This window comes from Mirounga leonina, unplaced genomic scaffold (assembly GCF_011800145.1).
Source record: "Mirounga leonina isolate KUSES-001 unplaced genomic scaffold, KU_Mleo_1.0 Mir_129, whole genome shotgun sequence".
NCBI lineage: Eukaryota > Metazoa > Chordata > Mammalia > Carnivora > Phocidae > Mirounga > Mirounga leonina.
Genome location: NW_023270323.1, coordinates 81559606 through 81581543, shown reverse-complemented (window position 1 = coordinate 81581543; position 21938 = coordinate 81559606). Strand labels below are relative to the sequence as shown.

At 48.8% G+C, this 21938-nt stretch overlaps 1 protein-coding gene across 15 annotated transcripts in view; it reads left to right on the top strand.

The window, feature by feature from the left end:
* Positions 1 to 21938, top strand: part of PIGG (phosphatidylinositol glycan anchor biosynthesis class G) — a 57685-nt gene that overhangs the window by 6608 nt on the left and 29139 nt on the right. For 12 of the 15 annotated variants that reach the window (XR_004679329.1, XM_035005544.1, XM_035005540.1 and 9 more), the window contains exons 3-9: positions 628 to 837; positions 2309 to 2497; positions 3577 to 3718; positions 13255 to 13467; positions 17551 to 17768; positions 18042 to 18419; positions 19808 to 20265. Coding sequence is in view for 14 of the 15 variants with exons in the window: in XM_035005544.1 (XP_034861435.1) it covers positions 628 to 837; positions 2309 to 2497; positions 3577 to 3718; positions 13255 to 13467; positions 17551 to 17768; positions 18042 to 18419; positions 19808 to 20265 (1808 nt within the window). In the remaining variant the exon portion in view is untranslated. Of the gene's footprint in view, positions 1 to 627; positions 838 to 2308; positions 2498 to 3576; positions 3719 to 13254; positions 13468 to 15424; positions 15563 to 17550; positions 17769 to 18041; positions 18420 to 19807; positions 20266 to 21938 lie in introns of those variants that run through there. The other 3 variants (XM_035005541.1, XM_035005548.1, XM_035005553.1) reach the window with 3 other exon arrangements.

The window sequence follows — 21938 nt, the reverse complement described above, 5'->3', positions numbered from 1 at the left end:
TACGTCACACCCACCCTTTCCTCCCAGAAATTACGGTGCTGTGTCTGTGTGTGTGTGTGTGTGTGCATGCGGAGCAGGGGTGTCCCACCAGCATCCCTGGGCCAGTTTACTATGAGAATTTCTAAGAGTTCTTGCTTAGAGAGTGCTTTCCTTCCACGGTGTGTGAGAGGCTGCTCATTCACATGGCATGGACATTAGAATTGCTAGGTTGTGAGATGAGTACATGGAGTCTGCTCGTCACACAGAACAGATTTGAAGCTTAGGTGAGGACCTGATGGGAAGTGGAGTATACAGGTTTATGTTTTCAGTGCAAACCACACTTTGCCATTTTCTTCAGTTGCTATAATCTACAGCTTTTCTGTCCATCACGGTTGTCCAGCTGCCCACAGCCTCCACCTTCATCCTCTCATTGGCTGAAATACAGTCAAGTCTTTGAGATCAAGTTTGCTAGTTTGCCAGATTCTGTGTGCAGCTTTCCCCTCTGTCCTACCACTGACCCAGCTTCCAGTATTGGGGGTGTCCTAGTTTTATGCTCTCCTCTTTCATCCGTAATATGATCTTTGGCGCTCCTTCCCATGCTACGCTTTGGATTCCGTAGTCTAATTTCTTGAATGTTTCCTCCTGCAGGCGTTGATGACAGGGAGCCTCCCTGGCTTCATTGATGTTGTCAGGAACCTCAATTCCCCTGCACTGCTAGAAGACAATGTGATCACACAGGCAAAAGCAGCTGGGAAAAGAATTATCTTTTATGGAGATGAAACATGGGTGAAATTATTCCCAAGGCATTTTGTGGAATATGATGGAACAACCTCATTTTTTGTGTCAGATTATACAGAGGTCAGTTTTTTAAAATAAGAAAGCTTTGTCATACTAGATAGAGTCTGATACCCTGTCAGTGAGAGGCAACATTGTTTTGTATGTGGCTTTTATTAGTATACTGGGAGAGGTATGGAGAGATTGTAGACATTGTTCATTCACATAATCAATTACAACCCAGAGACATGAACCCTGATGGAGATGTGAGCAAAGTTCTCTTGGAACAGCTGAGCACCTGTTGATGGGGTACGGAGGATCAGGAAGGGCTTCCCAGCAAGGAGCCATTTAAGCTGTTTTGAGAAGTGAGTGGGGCTTCCCAATGGACAGAATGGGGGTGGCAGCATCGGTACAAGGCAGAGCCTGAGGACTCCAGAGGATCCTTGAGGCTATTGGTTCTCCTGTTAGTGCAGCAGTGTCCCCAGTGGGGAGGTGGGAGGACAGATGGTGAGCTGGGTGGAGTCAGGTCCTGAGGGGCATTGCGCTGTGCTGGGAGTGCAGTCTCCAACAAGGAAAAAGGGTGTGATTAGACCTGTAGTTAGAAGATTGACCCTAGAAGCAGAGGGAGGCCCCACAGAGCAGAGACAAAGCCACACCAGCTCAGTTTGCTGGGCCTGGTAGAGCGTTTGCAGTCTTGCTTACGTTAATACCCTTTGCTAAAGCTGACCTCTGTACACGCAGCAGTTAATGTCCAGGAGTGAGTTTCCCCATCCTCTGTCTTATCACTCAGAGACCCTTCCCTTTGTAGAGACTTTTCAGTGGGAGGGAGATGGGCCAGCTGAATGGTCAGGGCTGACAAGGCTCATGGCTCTATCAGGGGCTGCTCGACCACTAGTTGCTCAGAGCTGTATCTCTTTCCTCCCAGAGCAGCCTTCACATAGGACACACTTAGATGCCCTCAACTTGACCCCACCGGTCACCTGAACATCTACTTAGTGTTAGTTAATTCCCAGTAGGGGTCCCACAGAATGTTTTTGTCAGAACAACACTTCTCATTTAAGTTGCCTGTATGGTATCTGTACCTTAGAAACATGAGGACGGTATTAGTGACAGCTTAATCTAATGCTAATATTTGTTTAACTTTTCTTTTTTTAAAAAGATTTTATTTATTTATTTGACAGTGAGAGACACAGCAAGAGCAGGAACACAAGCAGGGGGAGTGGGAGAGGGAGAAGCAGGCCTCCCGCAGAGCAGGGAGCCCGATGTGGGACTCGATCCCAGGATCCTGGGATCATGACCTGAGCCGAAGGCAGACACCCAACGACTGAGCCATCCAGGCGCCCCTTGTTTAACTTTTTTATGACAGGTTTTTCTGTTTGTGTTTAGGGCTTTTTGGCGGGGCAGGGGGGGGGGCGGGGGGGGCTGTCTTTTCAGATGAGTCCTGTTACCTAAAACAAACGCCTAGATTTTAAAAGGACTGTATCACTTTTCCTTGGAGAGTATAGATCAAGGGAAATAAAGGAAGCTATTCATACGTACTTTTCCCCCTTTACAGGTGGATGATAATGTTACAAGGCATTTGGATAAAGTATTAAAAAGAGGGGATTGGGATGTGTTAATCCTCCACTACCTGGGGCTGGACCACATTGGCCACGTCTCTGGGCCCAGCAGCCCTCTGATTGGCCACAAACTCCGGGAGATGGATAGCATCCTGATGAAGATCCACACCTCACTGCTGTCCGAGGTGAGGTTCACTATGGTGCGCTGTGCGTCACCATGCCAGTGTCTCCTAGGAGATACCAAGTTTCTGAAGTGGACTTGAGACCTCTGTGAACGCCACGCCCACCATCACTCAGTTCGCTTGTAAGCACAGAGCGCAGGCTCAGCCTCCCAGCAGCTTTGACTGTCCACCACTGACCCATTCATCCCACTACTAGTTCCTGAATGCCTGTCCGGGCATCTGTAGAGCTTCTACCGTAGCCAGGAAGGACAAATGAGAATAATCAACGAGTACGTAAGTATACTAAGAAAAGGAAACAGCAGCTGAGAGAGCTGTGATTTGAAACAGAATGGTGAGAGCAGCTGTCCTTCAGGACGTGTGACATGGGAGCAGAGCCTTGAAGGGAAGGAGGGGCAGATGTGCCCTCTGTGAAGGTGCATTCTAGGTGAAGAAGTAGCAAGAGCAAGATAGAGCCTGCCCGGCACATCCAGGAGCAGCAGAGGCCCTTGGCTGGAGCCCCAGGCTGAGGGCCAATCCCACTTGACACATAAGGAGACAGGTGTGACAAGGCATGTGTCTAGGCTCTCATGGCTCAGCAGTGGCAAAGACAGAAACCAGGCCCAAATCCTCTGCCCTAAAAGGCCCTAAATATAACCCTCCTGTGCTCCATGACCTCATACGATTCTATTTGTTTTATTTATGATATTATTTGTCTTTCACCCTTTGATCTAGCTGTAAGCTCATAGGTTAAAAAAAAAAAGTCTAACTCATTTATAAAGAGTTACTAATGGGGCGTCTGGGTGGCTCAGATGGTTAAGCATCTGCCTTCGGCTCAGGTCATGATCCCAGGGTCCTGGGATCGAGCCCTGCATCGGGCTCCCTGCTCAGCAGGGAGCCTGCTTCTCCCCCTCCCTCTGCTTCTCCCTCTGCTCATGTTCTCTCTCTCTCTATATATATATCTCTGTGTCTCGAATGAATAAATAAAAATATCTTTAAAAAAAAGTTACTATTTATAAAGGTAAAATCTAAAGTAATTTTCTTAACAAGATCATGTGTTCTCCTCAGTCTGAATGCAATTGAAATATTTTTTCTTTGCCTTATAGGAGAGAGAGACTCTTGTACCCAATTTGCTGGTTCTTTGTGGTGATCATGGCATGTCAGAAACAGGAGGTCATGGCGCTTCTTCCGTGGAGGAGCTTAACACCGCCCTGATCTTAATCAGTTCTGCATTTGAAAGAAAACCTGGTAAGGATTTAGGAATGTTTACTATTTTAAAACTGTATTTTATGTATCTGTTTTCTGTAGACCGATTTTAATTTTAAAAATCGTTTTTTGGTGGGGGCGCCTGGGTGGCTCAGTCGTTAAGTGTCTGCCTTCAGCTCAGGTCATTATCCCAGGGTCCTGGGATCGAGCCCCGCATCGGGCTCCCTGCTCCGCGGGAAGCCTGCTTCTCCCTCTCCCACTCCCCCTGCTTGTGTTCCCTCTCTTGCTGTGTCTCTCTCTGTCAAATAAATAAAATCTTTAAAAAAAAAAAAAATTGTTTTTTGGAAGCTGTGTAAGTTTGAAATATCCTGAGCAATGTGAGGATGAAAATTAATGGGGCAAGGGGCAGCCAGGATTTGGAGTTTACATTTCTTGCCCCAATTTTTAAATTACAAATATTCTTTTTAAGAGTATTGTTGTATGAATGTCACTGCCTGGGTATCTGGAACTATTGATAAAAATTACCAGTAGCTTCGAGACATCTGAACACATATGAACTGAAAAAAAGAAATATTAAAAATTAAATTTTTTTTTTTTAAGATTGTACTTATTTATTTGAGAGAGAGACAGAGAAAGAGAACACGAGCAGGGGAAAGGGGGAGTGGGAGAGGGACAAGCGGACTCCCCGCCGAGCAGGGAGCCCGATGTGGGACTCAATCCCAGGACCGCAGGATCACAACCTGAGCCGACGGCAGATGCCCAACAGACTGAGCCACCCAGGTGCCCCAATAATTAAAATTTTTACAAACGGTCCATCTTTTGAAACTCTGAGGAGTCCTAGGATCAGTCAGAGCAGGACTAACTGAGGGCCTGTCTGTCGGCATTAAGACAGCCCAGCTCTCCATCCCCAGCACGGGCCGGCTTGCCTCACAGCCATGTGCCCTGTCTCCCTGTCAGCCTGTACTTCCTCGCCTCCTCACTTTGCAACACGCCCGCCTTCACTCACTGGTTACTTCTGAGTTGGACACTCTCTGGCCCCCTCTCACATGACCCTTCAGTACTGTTGGGCATTTCTTTTTGTTTTTTTTTTTAAAGATTTTATTTATTTATTTGAGAGAGAGAATGAGAGACAGCACGAGAAGGAAGAGGGTCAGAGGGAGAAGCAGACCCCCCGCCAAGCAGGGAGCCCGATGTGGGACTCGATCCAGGGACTCCAGGATCATGACCTGAGCCGAAGGCAGTCGCTTAACCGACTGAGTCACCCAGGAGCCCCCCGTCGGGCATTTCTGAACCCTAGTTCTGGTAGTTCCCATTTGTCTGGTTTTCTTCGCACCTCTCGCTTTGCTATCTAGTCTTTGCTAGCTTAGCTCCTGGTCCTTTCTGGACTGCCTCCTAGTTTCATTCTATATTCACTCCTAAGATGATCTCGTCCACTCCCATAGTTTTAAATGCCATGAATAGGCTCTGCACTTGTCCGATTTATCCCTCTAGCGGTCTCCTCTTTTCTGATCTCCAGACTGTCTATTCAGCTGCCTGACACCTCCACTTGAGTCTCCCAAAGGTAGAGCAGCTGTGACAGCTTCACGTCTAATCTGCCCTCTCGTAATCCCCTGCTAGCAAATGGCACCTTCATGTGATTCTTCCAGGTGGGAAATGTGGACGTCCCACTTCACCCTCCTTCTCCCTTGCTCCCCACATTCCAGACCATCCCCCATCTGTACATAAAACCAGTAGCTGAACTTTGGATCAAGTAACAATCCTACGTGAGGCTTCTTTCTCACTTCGCAGCTTCATCCTGAACCATATTCACCATTACTCACAGTGTCCTGGCCTCTGCCCTTCACACAGGTCCTCCAGGTGACAAGCTCTTCCCCATGTGCCCAACTCCGTCACCGTCAGCCCCTCAGCCGGCTTGTCCATTCATCCCTGGGTTCAGCTGACATCACTGGCTCATCCGTGAAACTAAATTGCCCTCCCTCTGTTCGTCATTCACAGCAGTCCACGCTTACTGCCCTCCTTCTTCACTTAGATTTTAATTACAGACTTATTTGTGTGATGCGTGCAACAGCCGCCTCCTCTCTGCACTTCAAGCTACAGTCAGGCAACACCAAATCTTTTTGTTCATTGGTACCTGCCTGTCTCGGGCCTAAACATTGCCTGGTATGTGACGGGTGCCAAAAAGGATTGTCGAATGAATGAATCTCCCACTTGAGCGAGGATTGGTTGAGGAAGAATCTCCGTTGATTTCCTTCGATCTTTTTGCCACACTTCCTCCTCTCAGACATCTCATCTCCTAAGATACAAGTCCTTAGCTCTTGGGACCTGAGCCTTCCTATTCTAGGGGTCTTACTGAAGCCTGTCTTCCAGTGAGCGCACACACTACCCACCAGAGCACCTGCCTTCTACACCTGGCTTTCGCACACTGTGTGCCCAAAGCAGGGTCCCACGTGGCTCCCCTACCTGAGCGAGAGCCCCATGCCAGAAACGCCCTTTCCGCTCATCCATCCGGCAGAGGTGTGCTACCTGCTGTGGGCCAGGCACTGTGCTGGGCACTGTGGGCAGCCTCCACCCTCAGGGAGCTTGTAATCTGGGGAGCAAAAGAGACAGCTAAGCCGGTGGTTTTTATCATAGGGATGTTAGGGTCGCTGTTGAACTAAAGTGCTGATGTTTCATCTCCAAGACGGGTATTTAAGAATGTCCTTCTTGGGAGGCCTGACTGTGTCTTCAGTGCCAGGAACAACCAGGGAGGCTGCACGTGCAGGACACCGGACAGGGTGGTTCAGGTCACTGACCTCAGTGCCAACAGTGAGTTCCAAGTTTTTTGTCACTTGTTTGCTCGTGTCAAGAATGGTTGTGTTCAGTTGTCTCGTTACGCTTATTTTATGAGCCAGGACGGCACTGCAAGTAGCTCGCTCAGAGTCGGTATTAATTTCAGGACAATATACCCCCACTTACCCCCCTACCCCTAGCTGCCAGCAACTGCTAATCTTCTCTCCATCTCTGTCGATTTGCCTCTTCTGGACGTTTCCTGTAAACGGGCCCTGTGGCCTTGTGTGACTGGCTGCTTTCATTTGGCGTAATGTTTTCAAGGTTCATCCAGGTTGTAGTGGTGTCCGGACTTCATTCCTTTCGTTGGCTGGATTATGTTCCACGTGGTGGATAGACCACATCAATGTATCCGTTCATTAGCTGATAGACGTATGGGTTGCTTCCACTTTTCAGCTGTTAGGAATAATGTTGCTGTGAACATTTAGGAAGTCTTTGTGTGGACAGTTTTTTTCTTTTTTTTTAAGATTTATTTATTTTAGAGAGAGCGAGAGAGTGTGTGCAAGCAGGGGAAGGGGCACAGGGAGAGGGAGACAAGCAGACTCCACGGTGAGCAGGGAGCCCGATGCAGGGCTTGATCCCAGGACCCTGAAATCATGACCTGAGCTGAAATCAAAAGTCGGACACTTAACTGACTGAGCCACCCAGCTGCCCCTGGACAGATGTTTTCATGTGGTGGTGTTTTCTTTCTCCAGTACAGTTTTGCCCCACCTACCTTCTCTGTGCTGTTATTCTCACACACGGTACATTTCTTTTTTTTTTTTTTTTTTTGAAGATTTTATTCATTTATTTGAGAGACAGAGAGCAAGCGAGCATGAGTGAATGGTATCTGCTTCTCCCTCAAGAGAGAGCACTGAGCAGGGAGCCCAGTGCAGGGCTCGATCCCAGGACCCCAGGATCATGACCTGAGGCAAAGGCAGATGCTTAAGCAACTGAGCCACCCAGGCGCCCCAAGTACAGAACATTTCTACTATATATGTATATTTTATATAATGGCTTTTTAAATGTGTCCTTAGGCTGTTTTATAATTGTATAATTACTGATGCTCTTTGCTTGTTTTATGGATCAAAATTAACATCTAGAGTCACTTGTTTTCAGCCTGAAGAACCTCTTTTAGCATTTCTTACAGTGCAGGTTTGCTAGCATTAAATAGTTTCTTTGTTGTTGCTGTTCGTTTTTAATCTGGGATGTCTCTATTATGTCTTCATTTCTAAAAGACAGTTTTGCTGGGTAGAAGATCTGAGCTGACCGTTCTTCTCTCTTTCAGTACTTTGGGTGCTCTGTCCCGCTGCCTTCTGATGAGACGTCCTCTCAGTCTGGCTGGGCTTTCCTTGTCTTGGCTGCCAGCACTTTCATTATATGTCCGTGTGTTTTGTGTGTATCCAACTGGGAGTTCACTGAGCCTCTTGGATGTGTAGATTAACGGTTTTCATCACATTTGGGAGAGTTTCTGTTTTTTCAGATTGTATAATTTTATCAATCTGCCTTTAAATTTGGTGATTCTTCTGCCAGTTCAGTGCAACTGTAGTGAATTTTTCATTTCGGTTACTGTATTTCTCATCTTCACAGTTTCCATTGATTATTTTCTTTATAATTTCTGTCTTTTTGTTGCTAATCTCTATTTGATGACACGTCATCATCAGACCTTCCTTTACTTGTCTATGCATAGTTTCCTGTAGCTCTTTGAACGTGTTTGCGGTGGCTGCTTGCAAGTCCGTCTGTTCCCTCTAGGGGCCTGGGCCCTTTACTGGAAGGTTCTGTTGCTTTTTCTTCTGTCTGAGTCATACTTTCCTATTGCTTTGCGTAATTGCTCATAGTGTTCGGTGAAAACTGACCATTTCAAATAATATATTGCAGCAACTCTGGATTCTGACCCCCAGCCCCCGCCCCCGGGGCCGTCCTCATAGTTGTTCCCTTGCGTCTTTGCTGAGCAGCAGGGCTAGGCCACTTCGGTGCAGTCTCGCTCCCGCAGCACGGAGTCTGCTGTGGCTCTCTGCTGGCGCGGCCGCCCTGGGGTGACAGCGGTCTCACTGACGCCCTGTGCCTGCCTGTCTCTGTGATGGCTGTGCCAGGCTGATGCCTCTGCTGCCGTCACACCCAGCTTCAGGCTCCACTCTTTGCCAGCCGATTGCCTTATTTTGACAGCTTAGAATAAGTGTGCTCCACAGTCTGATCTCGTGTTTGAGCCCCTTTGCAGGGTCATTTTCGAGGCCATTCTCCGAGGTGGTTCTGACCCTTCTCTCCTGGCGCTCTCTGTGAGCACCCAGCTGGCCTGTGGTTTAGCTTGTGGCTGTCATGAAGCTACCAGCCTCCTCTCTGCCGCCCACCTCCAAAATCTCCGTTGTTCTCAAGAGCACTCCTAGGCTTGAATTCACCACCTTCTGTTTCAGACAAAGTCAGTTCTTTTGTGGGGAGCTTTGCTCTGTTCTGCGGCCTGCCCTGGGCTAAATGAGCCACCGTTTCTAGTTATGGGCAGTGACAGCGGTCCCTTTTTCTCTTGGGGCCTCTGTGTAGTAGCCTCTGATCTTTTCCACTAGCCTCTTCTGGGGGCAGCCTCCACCCTGCAAGCAGACTGGGGTAGAAATTCTTTATGGGGCTGGGCAGAAAAAGAGAGTTCCCAGGCACTCAGCTAGGATTGAGCCTCTACACCACATAGCTGAGGAGGATGGGCAATGCTGGCAGCCTGTTCCTCCCCGGGAGAGCTCAGAGCCCTCACAGGGACCCAGGGGTGAGGGAGCCCTGTGTTCTTTCCTGTATCCTCTCAGAGCAGAGTGTGTCCCACGGAGCTACAGGGGGGAGGGAGGGAGTCGTGGTTCCTCAAATGCCTCACACTCCCCTGTTCTTACCAAGCTTTCAGAGAGTTTCTTGAACAAAGATTTCTTCATTTGCTGTATGACCCTAGATGGTTTCCAGAGGCTATAAATCGTTGTGATGGTGGTGGTTTTTATAATTTTTGCCAGTTATGCTTGTTTTCCTGGCAAGCAGATCCACAGAGCTACTCAAGCCACCCTTCCTGATAGGTCTTTGAAGGCTTATTTGTATCCTACTGATTCATGTAAATTTTTGTTGCTTATTCTAACAAAAATGAATCTTAAAGTGTTTATTATTCTGAAAAATAAGCAGTTTTGAATTGTATACCATGTGATTTCAAGTACCCCCATCCTGCTACTATCCATCCCCAGAGTTCTGACCTCATGCCTCTGCTCTGCCTCCACACAGGGCAGAGCAGGTATATTTTATGGTCTTCCTCCTGCTAACAGGATGTAAGCTCCATGAAGGGAGGGACTTTGCCTATTCGTTCGTATTCTATCCCTCAAGCCCAGAATAGTGGCCTGTAGTGGCTGTCTCATCAGTAACGTGTGAAAGGTGGCTTAGCTGACAGAGCACATTGCCAGGGCCAGTGGAGAGGAGACAGGTGGGAGAAGGCCTGGGTGCTGGATGGGGAGAATGATTTTCTGAAATGCTTTTCCTTCTTCTACAGGATAAAACCCAATGTGTAATGTGGCCTCCCTTGTATTGGTATTACCGAATTACAGTTCTCAAAATATTGCTGGCAAGAACTAGTCACACTAATCAGTAGAGCAAAATCAAGAGGCCAAAAATAGACCCCAGTAGATCTGGGCATTTGGTGACGAATGTGGCATTTCATATTGGTGGAGAAAAGACAAGGCATTCTGGAAGTGATGTCAGGACCTTCTGGAAAAAAATCATGTTGGGAATCCACCTCATTCTTTGAACCTGTGTAAATCCCAGATCAAAACATTTAAATGTTTTTTTAAAGACTCCTTATTATGTAAATTTTCAGACACACAAAACTAGTCAAAACAGTGTAATAAACCCCCAAGCCCACCACCCAGTTTCAGTGGTTATGGGCCAGTTACGGCCAATCTTTTTTTCTTTCTTTCTTTCTTTTTTTTTACGATTTTTGTCTATTTATTGATTTGAGAGAGAGACAGAGTGTGAGAGGGGAGAGCATGATACGAGTGAGGGGCAGAGGGAGAAGCAGACTCCCTGCTGAGTAGGACCAGGCTGATGCCAGGATTCAGACCTGAGCCAGAGGCAGATGCCCAACCGACTGAGCCGCCCAGGTGCCCTTGTTATGCACATTCTTACATCTTCTGTCCTCTGGCTTGTTTTCCTCTCCTGTTTTACTTGGAAGCAGGTCTCTAGAAGTTATGTGCTTTTCTTACTTTTTTTTTTTTTAAGATTTTATTTATTTATTTGAGAGAGAGAGAATGAGACAGAGAGCATGAGAGGGAGGAGGGTCAGAGGGAGAAGCAGACTCCCCGCCGAGCAGGGAGCCCGATGCGGGACTCGATCCCGGGACTCCAGGATCATGACCTGAGCCGAAGGCAGTCGCCCGACTGAGCCGCCCAGGCGCCCCTTTTCTTACTTCCTTAATGTAGTCTTGATACTGTTAGCACACTTAAAATACGGTATAAATTCCTTGATTCATCAAATGGTCAGTGTTCAAATTTCCAGTGTCTGTCTCCCTTTTGAGTTGTTTGAGTTAAGATACCAATAAGATCCATGCACTGAGATTGGTTGATGTGTCTCTCTATGTCTCCTCCGTCTCCACTCCATCCTCTTCTATTTTACCACAATGTATTTGTTGAAGAAACCTGGTTATTTGTCCTGGGGAGTCTTCCTCTGCACTGTCTGCTGTGATGTCCTCTGTGAATCCTCTCTGCCCAGGAGGCAGATTCAGATCCCTTTGGTTTGGTTGGTTTTCATAAGGCTGTTTCCAGCAGGATGCACACAGGATGCTTGCTGGATTGTGAAGCCAGTAGCCATTGATGACCAACTAGTAATTCACTGGAGGTTGCAAACAGTGATACTTTAATTGTCTAATTCTTTTTTTCATCAACTGGACAGACTAATCCTGTAAGGAGCATCTTCCCCAATCTACTTTATTACCTAGCAGTACCATTTTTGTAACAGAGATGGGAGTAAAGATGAGTTATTCTTTCCACTTAATTTCCAGTTTCAAATCGATGAATTAGTTCACTGTGAGTTCACTACTGTGCTTCAGCTATAACCAATTAGGGTTTTGTGTTGTTGGTGTTCGGTAGCTTTGTAAACTCATGGATTTAAGCATAGTTTGTTTCAGTTCAGTACAAATATTATTCTTTTTAATATTCAGATTGTCCCATCTTTGGCCATTAGGAGCCTCTGATTCAGATTAGCTCCTGAGTCCTTCCAGCTTGGAGGTCTCAAACACCGTCGTATCTCTGAGGGCTCTGTTGTTGCCGGGTCTGAAAAGTTGTTCCAGCCTCTCGTGCACAATTCCTTGCCTAGACCTGGAATCAGCTGCTTCTCCAGGATTCCCTTGTTCCTTTCAGTGGAAAGGGATCTTTGAGGACCACCGTCTCAGAGCTAGCAGTACTCATGGGTATTTGCATAGTTATCATTTCTGGACAAAGCAAGGAAATCTTTTTAAGATAAAATTGGTCTTGAGCTTGTCTTATTACTTGCAATCCACATTCACTACTGTAAAATGAAATTCTTAGATCTTCCGTCTGTTCTCTCTTTCTCCCAACCTTAGGATCCTGGTTGTCTACAATAGCCTGGATATGAGTATCATATAATGACCCACAGTAGTCTCAGTATAACACCAGCACCACCACCTTTATCAGTGCCAAAAGCAGTTTAAGGTGGGCTTTTTGCTTTGGGTTTTGTTCTGTTTCAGATCAAAGCTTAATCTTTGATTAATACAAGAAAATACTAGAAGAAAACAAATGATAATACTGGAGTAGAGGGTTCTTTCTAAGTATAACCCAGAAGCCATCAGTGGAGGGTTGGTCAAGAAAAGATTAATATATTTGACCAAATTAAAAAGAAAAATTCTATACAACCAAAAAGTACCATAATCAAAGTAAAACCTCTACAAACCCACACTAGAGTGTCTAAGGTACTCCCACCCAGCACCAGCTCCCCTGGGTAGACTCCCCCTCAGGTCCCCTCAGACCTGTATTGTAGTTGCGCAGGGGGGAGGTGGGGGCGGCTGGGGGGCGGGGGTGGGTGCTGGGTATTCTCTTTACAGATGAGAAAAGTCTAACAAAGTCGAGTTCTTGTCCAAGGCATCAGCTAGATAGTGGCAAAGCAGGAGTGTGAGCCCAGTGCCCTGCTGTGACACCCATTCTCCTTGCAAGGGTTAGTAGGGAGGCCAGCCATTGCTACGACCTGAAGCCCTTCAATTGCTGGGGCCATCAGTAGGCAGATGTCTTGTTTGTTGGAGTTGGTTATAGGACTCGGCCCAGCTGAATCCAGCCTCATTCTACTCTCCCCAGTTAGAGGTGCCTTCTACTGCTCAAGAACCGCTGAGATGCCTGTGTTGATTTCTCAGTGCTATGTAGACCTCTCTGAACCCACAGGGGTGGGGCCGCCAGAGATTCCACCGTCATCCTGGTTCAGGAGGTTGACTGTTGGCTTCACCAAAGTGACCATCCCTCCGCATCTGCAGAGCTCCCTTCTCTCTGCATGCCCAGCCCCGGCCCTGAAACTCAGGCAATATTGAGTTTCTTGTGCTGGTATCTCTCCCACATGTTGTATGCTACTTTGCGGAAGGCCCCGTGCCCACACAGAATGAGTGCTTAGTAAGTTTGTTGACAGAAACACCAGTGAGGTGATTTCTTGATGAATGTACATGGAATGCTTTGAAGAGGTGCGCAATTGATTGTAGCAGGTCAAGGGAAGGACCACCATCATACACGTTTGAGAGCCTGTCACATAAACCCCTTTCTTTTCTCTAGGTGACATCAGACGTCCAAAGCATGTTCAACAGACTGACTTGGCTGCAACCCTAGCAATAGGGCTCGGTCTGCCGATCCCAGGGAACAGTGTCGGCAGCCTCCTGTTCCCTACCGTGGAAGGGAGACCGGTGAGAGAACAGCTGAGGTTTTTACATTTAAATGCAGTGCAGCTCAGCAAATTGTTGCAAGAGAACGTGCCGTCATACACAAAAGGTAACTCAGTTAATAGACTGTTTCCACTGCGCCTGGTGTTCTCCTGCGTTCGTCTCAGTCTTTGACTGTACTTCGGTTTTCTTAGAACCCTGATGGTCACCGTCAGCAGCACCCACAGATACAGTGATCTACATCAAGCTCTTTCATAAATGTATTCGTTCAACAAATATGGAATTTTTTCACTACGTTCCTATCTGGCTGAGAACTGTTAAAGGCACCTGAGACATAGGGCTCTGCCCCCATGCGGAGAAGCGGCAGCAGCCATCAGATGGTGATGAGTGCCTCAGAAGAAGGGTGGAGTGGGGAAGGGATGGGGAGCGCAGGTGGCTGAGGGCTGTCGGGGCAGAGGCCTGGGCTTTGAGACTCGGAGTGTGTGGCAGATGCAGGACCCTGCAGCGGGGACGTGTCTGCACATTCAAAGGGTGACCAGGGGACAGAGTGACCGGAGCAGGGTGAACTGGGGCAAGGCAGAAGGAGACGAGGTCAGAGGGATATGGGGGCCTTTTAGGCCTGGAGGGGCTCTTCTGTCATGAGCTAGGTGGGGAGCTCATGCAGCCTTCCGTAGAGTCTGAAATCTTCGAGCTGCATCTTCAGAGGCTCTCTTGGGTGCCCGTGTGGAGGGTTCTGCCTTGTGTTGTAGGAGAGTCTGAAGGCTGCTGCAGTACCCCAGTGAGAGGTGTGGTGAGGGCCCAGGCAGTGGCGTGCTATATCCAGGACAGATGGCAGCATTCCAGGTATATTTTGAAGGCAGTGCAAGCAGGATTTGCCGATGCACCGGATATAAGGTGCAGGTGAACCAGAGGCGTAAGGAACAACTTGGCGTGTTCAGCAGCGCAGTGGAAGAACGGGGTGACCATTACTGAAGTGTGGGAGTGGGGTGCTTGCGGGGTGAGGGGATTGGTGTTGAGGAAGCCAAGTAAAGGAAAGAATTTTAGGAAGGGAGGAGTGAGCGGCCAAGTTGAATGCTGCTCAAGGTTAGATGAACTGAGGAACCAAGACTTGACCGTTCATCTCGCAGGTGAGGTTACCAGCGACTCTGTCAGGAGCGGTGCCCGTAGAGTGCTGGGGGAAGGCTGGGCTGGAGTCAGGGCAGGGAAGGAAGTGGGGCGTGGAAATGGGTGTTGTGTGAGGTGGACAGAGGCCAGCGCAGGGTATGTTGTTTATGTATCTGTTTTAAAGATTTTATTTACTTATTTGACAGAGATAGACACAGTGAGAGAGGGAACACAAGCAGGGGGAATGGGAGAGGGAGAAGCAGGCTCCCCGCCGAGCAGGGAGCCCGATGCAGGATTCGATCCTGGGACTCCAGGATCATGGCCTGAGCCGGAGGCAGACGCTTAACGACTGAGCCACCCAGGCGCCCCTGTTGTTTATATTTTTAAGCTGGGAGAAGCTAAGGGGTATTTCTATGCTGGTAGGAATGATCCAGAACAAGAGAGCACATCTCCCCAGGACCATCTTTTCAAACAATTTATCTGACCATCAAGGTGCATCAAGGACAACATGTTTGGTGCTGGGACTGGGGCTGGTTTCAACGCCTAGTTTGAGGCAGCATTTAATGTGATGTTGGCAGCTTTTCCTACTTGAGAAAGTGGAGTACTAGTTAGTAGAGTGAATGCCCATGAGTTTGAGCTGAGATGTAGGCTGGTCTTGACTTGCCTGAAGACCAGCAAGGACTAGTGCGGTGCCGGGTGTCCTGAATGGTGGGAGAGCTTAGGGGGACAGCCCCTTGTCGGTGAGGTGGCCCCTGTGAGAGCAACTGTGTGAAAAGTGAGGCTGGCCCAGTTGCACATTTCAGTCCAGGGGAGAGACAGTAGTTACTTTATTTGTTTTTAAAAGTAACTTGTGAGTTTGGTAGCTTTTGCAAATTTGTTATTGGTAATATGTCCTTTTTCCTGTACTAACAACCAATAAAACACCAAACAAAACCACAATGGGGGTTTTTTGCTTATTTCAGGAGGATCAGTAGGGAGAATGAAGCTCTGCAGTGCGTGTGGCCAGAAAGAACCCTATGAGATGAGCAAAGGCCAGTCCCTGGCATGAGAAAGCCCTTTGTCTATACGATCAGTGATCCTGTTTCCTGAGACGAAACTGGGTACATGTCTGACACTGAAGTCAATTTCAAGGCCTCCCCTGATATCCAGCCCAATCTGATACAACTCTTCCATCGCTCCCCTGACTTTTATTACAGTTGTACAGACTTTTCTCACCTCAGGACCTTTGCACATGCTCCTCCCATAGACTGGATGCTCTTCCCCAGTTATCACCTGATGGATTTCTGGGCCACCTTCCACTTCAGCTTCGGTGTCAGACCTTCTTGTCCCCCACCCTCAACCCCAGATTTCAGTTTCTTCGGTGTTACCAAAAGTCACCCCCATTCCCCTACTTTCCTCCACAGCATTTTTCACGATTTGTACTTACACACACATGTGAGAACCCAGCTAGATCACAGGCCCAAGCAGGCAGAACCGTACCTGTTTGCACATAGCATGTAGTCAGTGCTCAGTAAATACTTGTTTGGATATGTACGCAGGCGTCCACTTCTTGCTGGTTCTGGGTGGAGGAGTACAGACACTGCTGCCCCTATGTCTCTGTGATTCTGGGTACAGCCACAGGTGCCCCTGCCTCTGTGACTTCAGGATGGTGGGGTGTAACAAGGGTTCCATCCTAGGTCCAGACTACTTGAGTTTAGATCCCAGCCGTCACCTGCCAGCCCATGAGCTGGTGTCTGCGTGCCTTCTCTCTGGGGTGGGCATGGTCGTCACCCCTATCTCAGGTCATGGGGAGAGGACAGGCGTGAGGGGCTTGGAGTAACGCCGGCCACCAGCACTTGGTCACCTGGTCTCCACAGCATGGCAGGGCTTCAGGCATTTGGGCTGTGCTCAGGGTTATACAGCAACCCTAACCCTAATCCTGCAAGACATGGCCTAGACCACCTTGGAATAGCTCTGCTGGAAGTCGGAAGAGCACAATAAATACCATGGAGTCTCAGAAAGGAAGTCCTTGTTTTGCAGACTAGTTGAGTCACCAGTAAGTCTGGTCCAACTCCAGAAGGAAGCAAGGCAGCTTCCTGATGCTGAGCTGCCTGCCGTTGCCGTCCCAGAGTGGGAGCCAGCAGCATTTGGGGCTGGGCTTCAATCCAGGAGCTGTTCTGTCAGCCCTAGCTGTGCATCGGGTTGGGTCCTCTAGCTCGGCATCATGGCAGGAGGGGTCAGGCCACGTGAAGAAGGGAAGCAGGTCAAAGGTGGGAAATTTGTAACACCAAGGGCCTATTAATGTAATGCCTTTCTAGGTTGTTTTTGGTTTTGTCTTTTAAACATTTTATTTACTGGGGCGCCTGGGTGGCTCAGTCGTTGAGCGTCTGCCTTCGGCTCAGGTCCTGGTCCCAGGGTCCTGGGATCGAGCCCCGCATCAGGCTCCCTGCTCCGCGGGGAGCCTGCTTCTCCCTCTCCCACTCCCCCTGCTTGTGTTCCCTCTCTAGCTGTGTTTCTCTCTGTCAAATAAATAAAACCTTTAAAAAAAAAAATTTTATTTACTCATTTGTCAGAGAGAGAGAGTGCACACAGGCACGGGGAGCAGCAGAGGCAGAGGGAGAAGCAGGCTCCCCGCCGAGCAGGGCTCCATCCCAGGACCCTGGGACCATGACCTGAGCCGAAGGCAGACGCTCAACCAACTGAGCCACCCAGGCGTCCCTGGGGTGTTTCTATATTGCATATGGGAAAGAAGAAAAGCTTGGAGAGAGACTGAGAGAGAAGGGGGAGGAGGAGGAGGCGAGGGCAGGTGTGGGAGGGAGAGAAAGGGTGGCAGAGCAGTGGGCAGACACCTGTATCCATGTCGTGTGCTGCTTTGTGCCTCGGGCCGTGGCGGGCTGGCAGGCAGGCAGGAGGTCCGAGGATTCGTGAGCACCACTGGCTGTTGTTTTACTGAAGGCGTTGCTGGCCACCCCCTAAGGAATAGTTCATCTTCATTAGGTAGCAGGCTTTCTGCTCACACCACGTGCTGTGAATAACTGAATACTTTGAAATGATATATGTGCGTGAATGTCTGTGATCTGTATGTGTAACCTTGTCCTCTTCTTGTTAGAGCCTGGATTTGAGCAGTTTAAAATGTCAGAGAGGTTGCATGGGAACTGGATCAGACTGTACTTGGAGGAAAATAACTCAGAAGTCCTTTTCAACCTGGGAGCCAAGGTTCAAAGGCAGTACTTGGATGCCCTGAGGACCCTGAGCCTGTCCCTGAGCAGACAAGTGGCCCAGTACGACATCTACTCGATGCTGGTGGGGACTGTCATGGTTTTGGAGGTACGGGAGCTTGTGTGGAGTTATGGCTCAGCCGTTAAACTGATTTGATATCTCAGCCAGGATATTGTAGTTTAAAGCATATAAAGTATTATTTTTTTCTGAAAATGGGAAAATACCCAGTTTCTTTGTTTGTTGAACTCTTTCATTGTCTGTCGTCACGCCCAAAGTATCGTCAGGCGTCAAGTGGCTGTGCTCCACATGGCTGCATGTGTACGTTCTTGGTAGGTCATCAGAAATCGTGTTCAATGGGCTTTCTTCTTCTGTTTCCAACAGCCCAATAGCTGGCACAAGGTCAGGAGACAGGCTTTTTCTGAACAGTTCTCTCCAAGCCCAGCAGGCGTGGACACTGCTGCTGTTTTCCTATTCCAGGTTCTAGCCCTGCTCCTACTCAGCATCCCGCAAGCTCTGAGCAGCAAGGCTGAACTGGAGGTTCCTCTCTGGTCGCCTGCGTTTTCTCTGCTCTTTTATTTGATGTTCCTGGTTCTTTCTGCTCTTCACGTCATTGTGTGCACCTCGGCCGAGAGTTCCTGCTATTTCTGTGGCCTCTCGTGGCTGACAGCAGGCGGAGTGATGGCGTTGATCTCTGCACTGCTCTGTGCAGTCGTGTCTGCTCTTGCCAAGATGTTTGCCTCTGGAAAATTCCTGAGCAAGGTAAGGCTCGTTCCTACACATAGGACACTGGCTTTCGGAATAGGCCATTTTGTCTTATTTCAGCTGATGTTTCATTCATCAGCCACTGGCTAAACACCAGCTGTGTATCAGGCGGAGTCAAGGAGCCACTTCAGAGGGGCCGACGTCTGAGCATCCTGACTCCAGACACTCCGATCTGTGTTGTCAGGTCACGTGCCTCCTTTCTTCATGGGAAAGACAGGGTCCCTGGGACCGTAAACATGACACTGTACAGAGCTGTTGGTCACAGAAGAATAGGCAGTTGGCTGCTGGGGCAGTGTGTGAATCAGACATCTCTCCGAAAGAGTTTGAGCGGCAGCCAAGGGAAGAACGTTACCGAGAGAAAAGAGTCAGCTCATTAGACCTTCTAGGAAGGTCAGCAGGAGGCCGGGACCCTGTCCTCATCCTGCCCTCCTTGGGAGTCCATCCTGCCTTTTCTTTTCAAGACTGATGTTTTCCTTCAGACTTCTTACCTTTCCTTCTGACACCTTTATTCATGGTTGTGGTGGCAGACCAGTGAAGCAGAGGTGGACAGCCACGGTTGGTCCAGGATGCCAGGAGCCCAAGGGACTCAGGGAGGTGACTCCAGCCCCCCCACCCCCACCCCCAGTGCAGCTGCCTCATCTTGAAGCCCTCTGAGGCCCCTCCCTGCGTGCGTGTGTTTGAGGAACTCACGGGTTGTTGTTTATAGCACATTTCTGTTCCCCATTGGAGAGCATAGGTTTCCCTAGAGCCGTTTGATTCCCTGGGGCCTAAATAGATTCATGGTATCTCTCTCTTTCTTATACCGCTGTACACGATAAATAGAGTCAATATTATTAAGTAGTTATCAAATGACAGTCATTAAATCCTCATCTTTAATTTTAAATGCCTTCAGTTAGTCTATTTAAAGGATAATACTGTGATGCCAACTTTCTTATTTCAAGAGAATTGACCATTTTAATGAAAACTGTCTGGATTTCTGGAAAAGTCATGGCAAAATTAGATGTCTGCTTTGGTGGAATATATCCTGGGGGTTCTTTGGTTTCAAATAGCAGGAACTGACTGTGGCCCACCCCTGAAGACCTCAGGCTCCCCGGGAAAGGGTGAGAGAAGGGTTCCAGCAGGGCTGGTGGGTGAGCTCTCTGAGCTGCAGCACTGCCCAGTTGGCGTGGGTCGCTCAGCTTAGGGCTCGCAGTCCAGGGAGACAACTGCCCATGCCCCAGGAGGATAGGCAGTCCCATCAGCGCAGGAGATGGGTGTGGGGCGTGAGGAGCAGCACATACCTGTCACAGCAGGTTATGCTCTGTGAGCAAGAACTTGGAAGTGCATGTGGTAGGATTTGTGTAATTTTTACATTTTTCCTCACAAAATGCACTTTCCTTCTACAGAATCCAGCTCATCCAAAGGCACGATGGTCGGAGTTAGATGTTCTTATCTTACTCGGGACCATGGGCCACGTGCTGAGTCTGGGTGCAAGCAGCTTCATCGAGGAGGAGCACCAGACCTGGTATTTCCTCATTAACACCCTGTGTCTGGCTCTGTGTCACGAAGTCTACAGAAACTGCTTTCTGAGGGACGACTGTGAGCCCCAGCAGTGCTCACACGTGGAGGAGGGATTCGTCAGCACTGCACCAGCATTACAGGACAGGAGCATCCACTGTAACATGTTAGAGCCCCACGGAGTGTCTGAGGACCCCACTTCCCTTGACACGCTCAGAGGCTGTGAGAAGTGGATGGTGTTAGCCAGCCCATGGGTGATACTTACCTGCTGTCGGCTGCTGCGGTCACTAAACCAGACGGGTGTGCAGTGGGCCCACCGGCCTGACCTGGGGCATTGGCTCACCAGGTGAGAGCATGAGCTGTGGCCTTAGGCCAGACCTTGCATGGTTGACTGACCACACAGTCTTCTTTTTCAAAATGTAGGCCTATTCTTCATATTCAGAACAGAAGTGGTATTTGAGATCTGAAGAAATGGAAACATAGACCGTAAGCCATGATTTGATGTTGAAAGATGGATTTCTTCGGGTTTTTTTAATTGCTGAATCACTGTAATTGTTTATGTTTGAAAACCTTTGAGTGTTAAAATGACAACTGCAGCAAGGATGTAGTTTTGTCACTTGCTGCCACCTCCCTGACAAGGTAGGGCTGGGACGGGGCCATGCTCCCTCTGGCCACCCACTCCTCTCTCCCCACCCTGAAGCCAGTGGCTGGACAGCCTAGTCAAAAGTATAGCAAATGGGGAGGATGAAAGCAGAGAGAGGGAACTGAGACAGAAAAAGTCAAGATTTGGCTGTATCGGGGCGCCTGGGTAGCCCAGTCAGTTAAGTATCTGACTCTTGATTTCAGCTCATGTCATGGTCTCAGGGTCGGGCGATTGAGCCTCATGTCCGGCTCCACACTCAGCATGGAGTCTGCTTGAGATTCTCTCTCTCCTTCTGCTTCTGCCTCTACCCGCCCCCCCCCACCCCGCCCCGTGCATTCTCTCTCTCTCTCTCAAAAAATTTTTTAAAAAGTGACTATATTATATATATATATATTTTAAGATTTATTTATTTATTTATTTGAAAGAGAGAGAGAGAGAGTGCCCACAAGCAGGGGGAGCGGCAGAGAGAGAAGCAGGCTCCCCGCTGAGCAAGGACCTGATATGATGCGGGGCTCAATCCCAGGATCCCGGGATCATGACCTGAGCCAAGGACAGACGCTGAACCGACTAAGCTACCCAGGCACCCCTATGTTATACATTTTAATTGTCTGTCAGTGAAGACTTAGAAAACTAAAGTAGAAGGAAGAGAACAGAATGGACATTTGTTTCCTGTTGCTGTGAAGGACTTACATGAAAATTACCAGCAGGAGGGGGGCTCAGGACAGTGCCAGACATCCTAAAGGAGGGAATGCCAAAAGAAAGAGAAGGGACATGCTCGCCCTCCTGGGGATCGGGGAGCTTTGGGTCAAACAACAAGGCGTGATTTTACTCATAGTCAGGTAGACACACAGAAGGAAGTGATAGAACCCAGTCCTGGGTAGCAGCAGAGGACCCCTGACCATACACTGCCGTGGTCCTTTGGGAAGATACCTGGAACTATCCATCAAAAGCTATAAAAATCCTTCCTCTGGTCAAATAATTCTGGTGGGAAATTTTTCCCAGGTGTTCACTCTGTTAGCAAAGCCCTGGCAACCACGGGAACCACAGGCAGCTTTTTCCAGGGGCCTGCCATGTGCCTGCTCCTTTCATTTTCACAGCAAGCCTGCAGAGAGAGGTTGCTGGCCTGTCCCACCTCAGAAGAGGAAGCAGAAGGGAGTTGAGGCACCTGCCCAAGCATGTGAGGTTGGGAGAGCCCCGGGACAGCCCAGTGGCCTCACTTAGTATTTTTCTGGAGAGTTGAAGCCGTGCAGGAGAATGTGCTGATTCCCAGGCCCGATGCCTCACGCCTCCCCCTCCCCCGCCGCCCCACCCCGCTCCTTAGTCTGGACCCTCCTTCAGCACAATCTCCCCAACAGGATGCCCCCCTCCTGCATCAC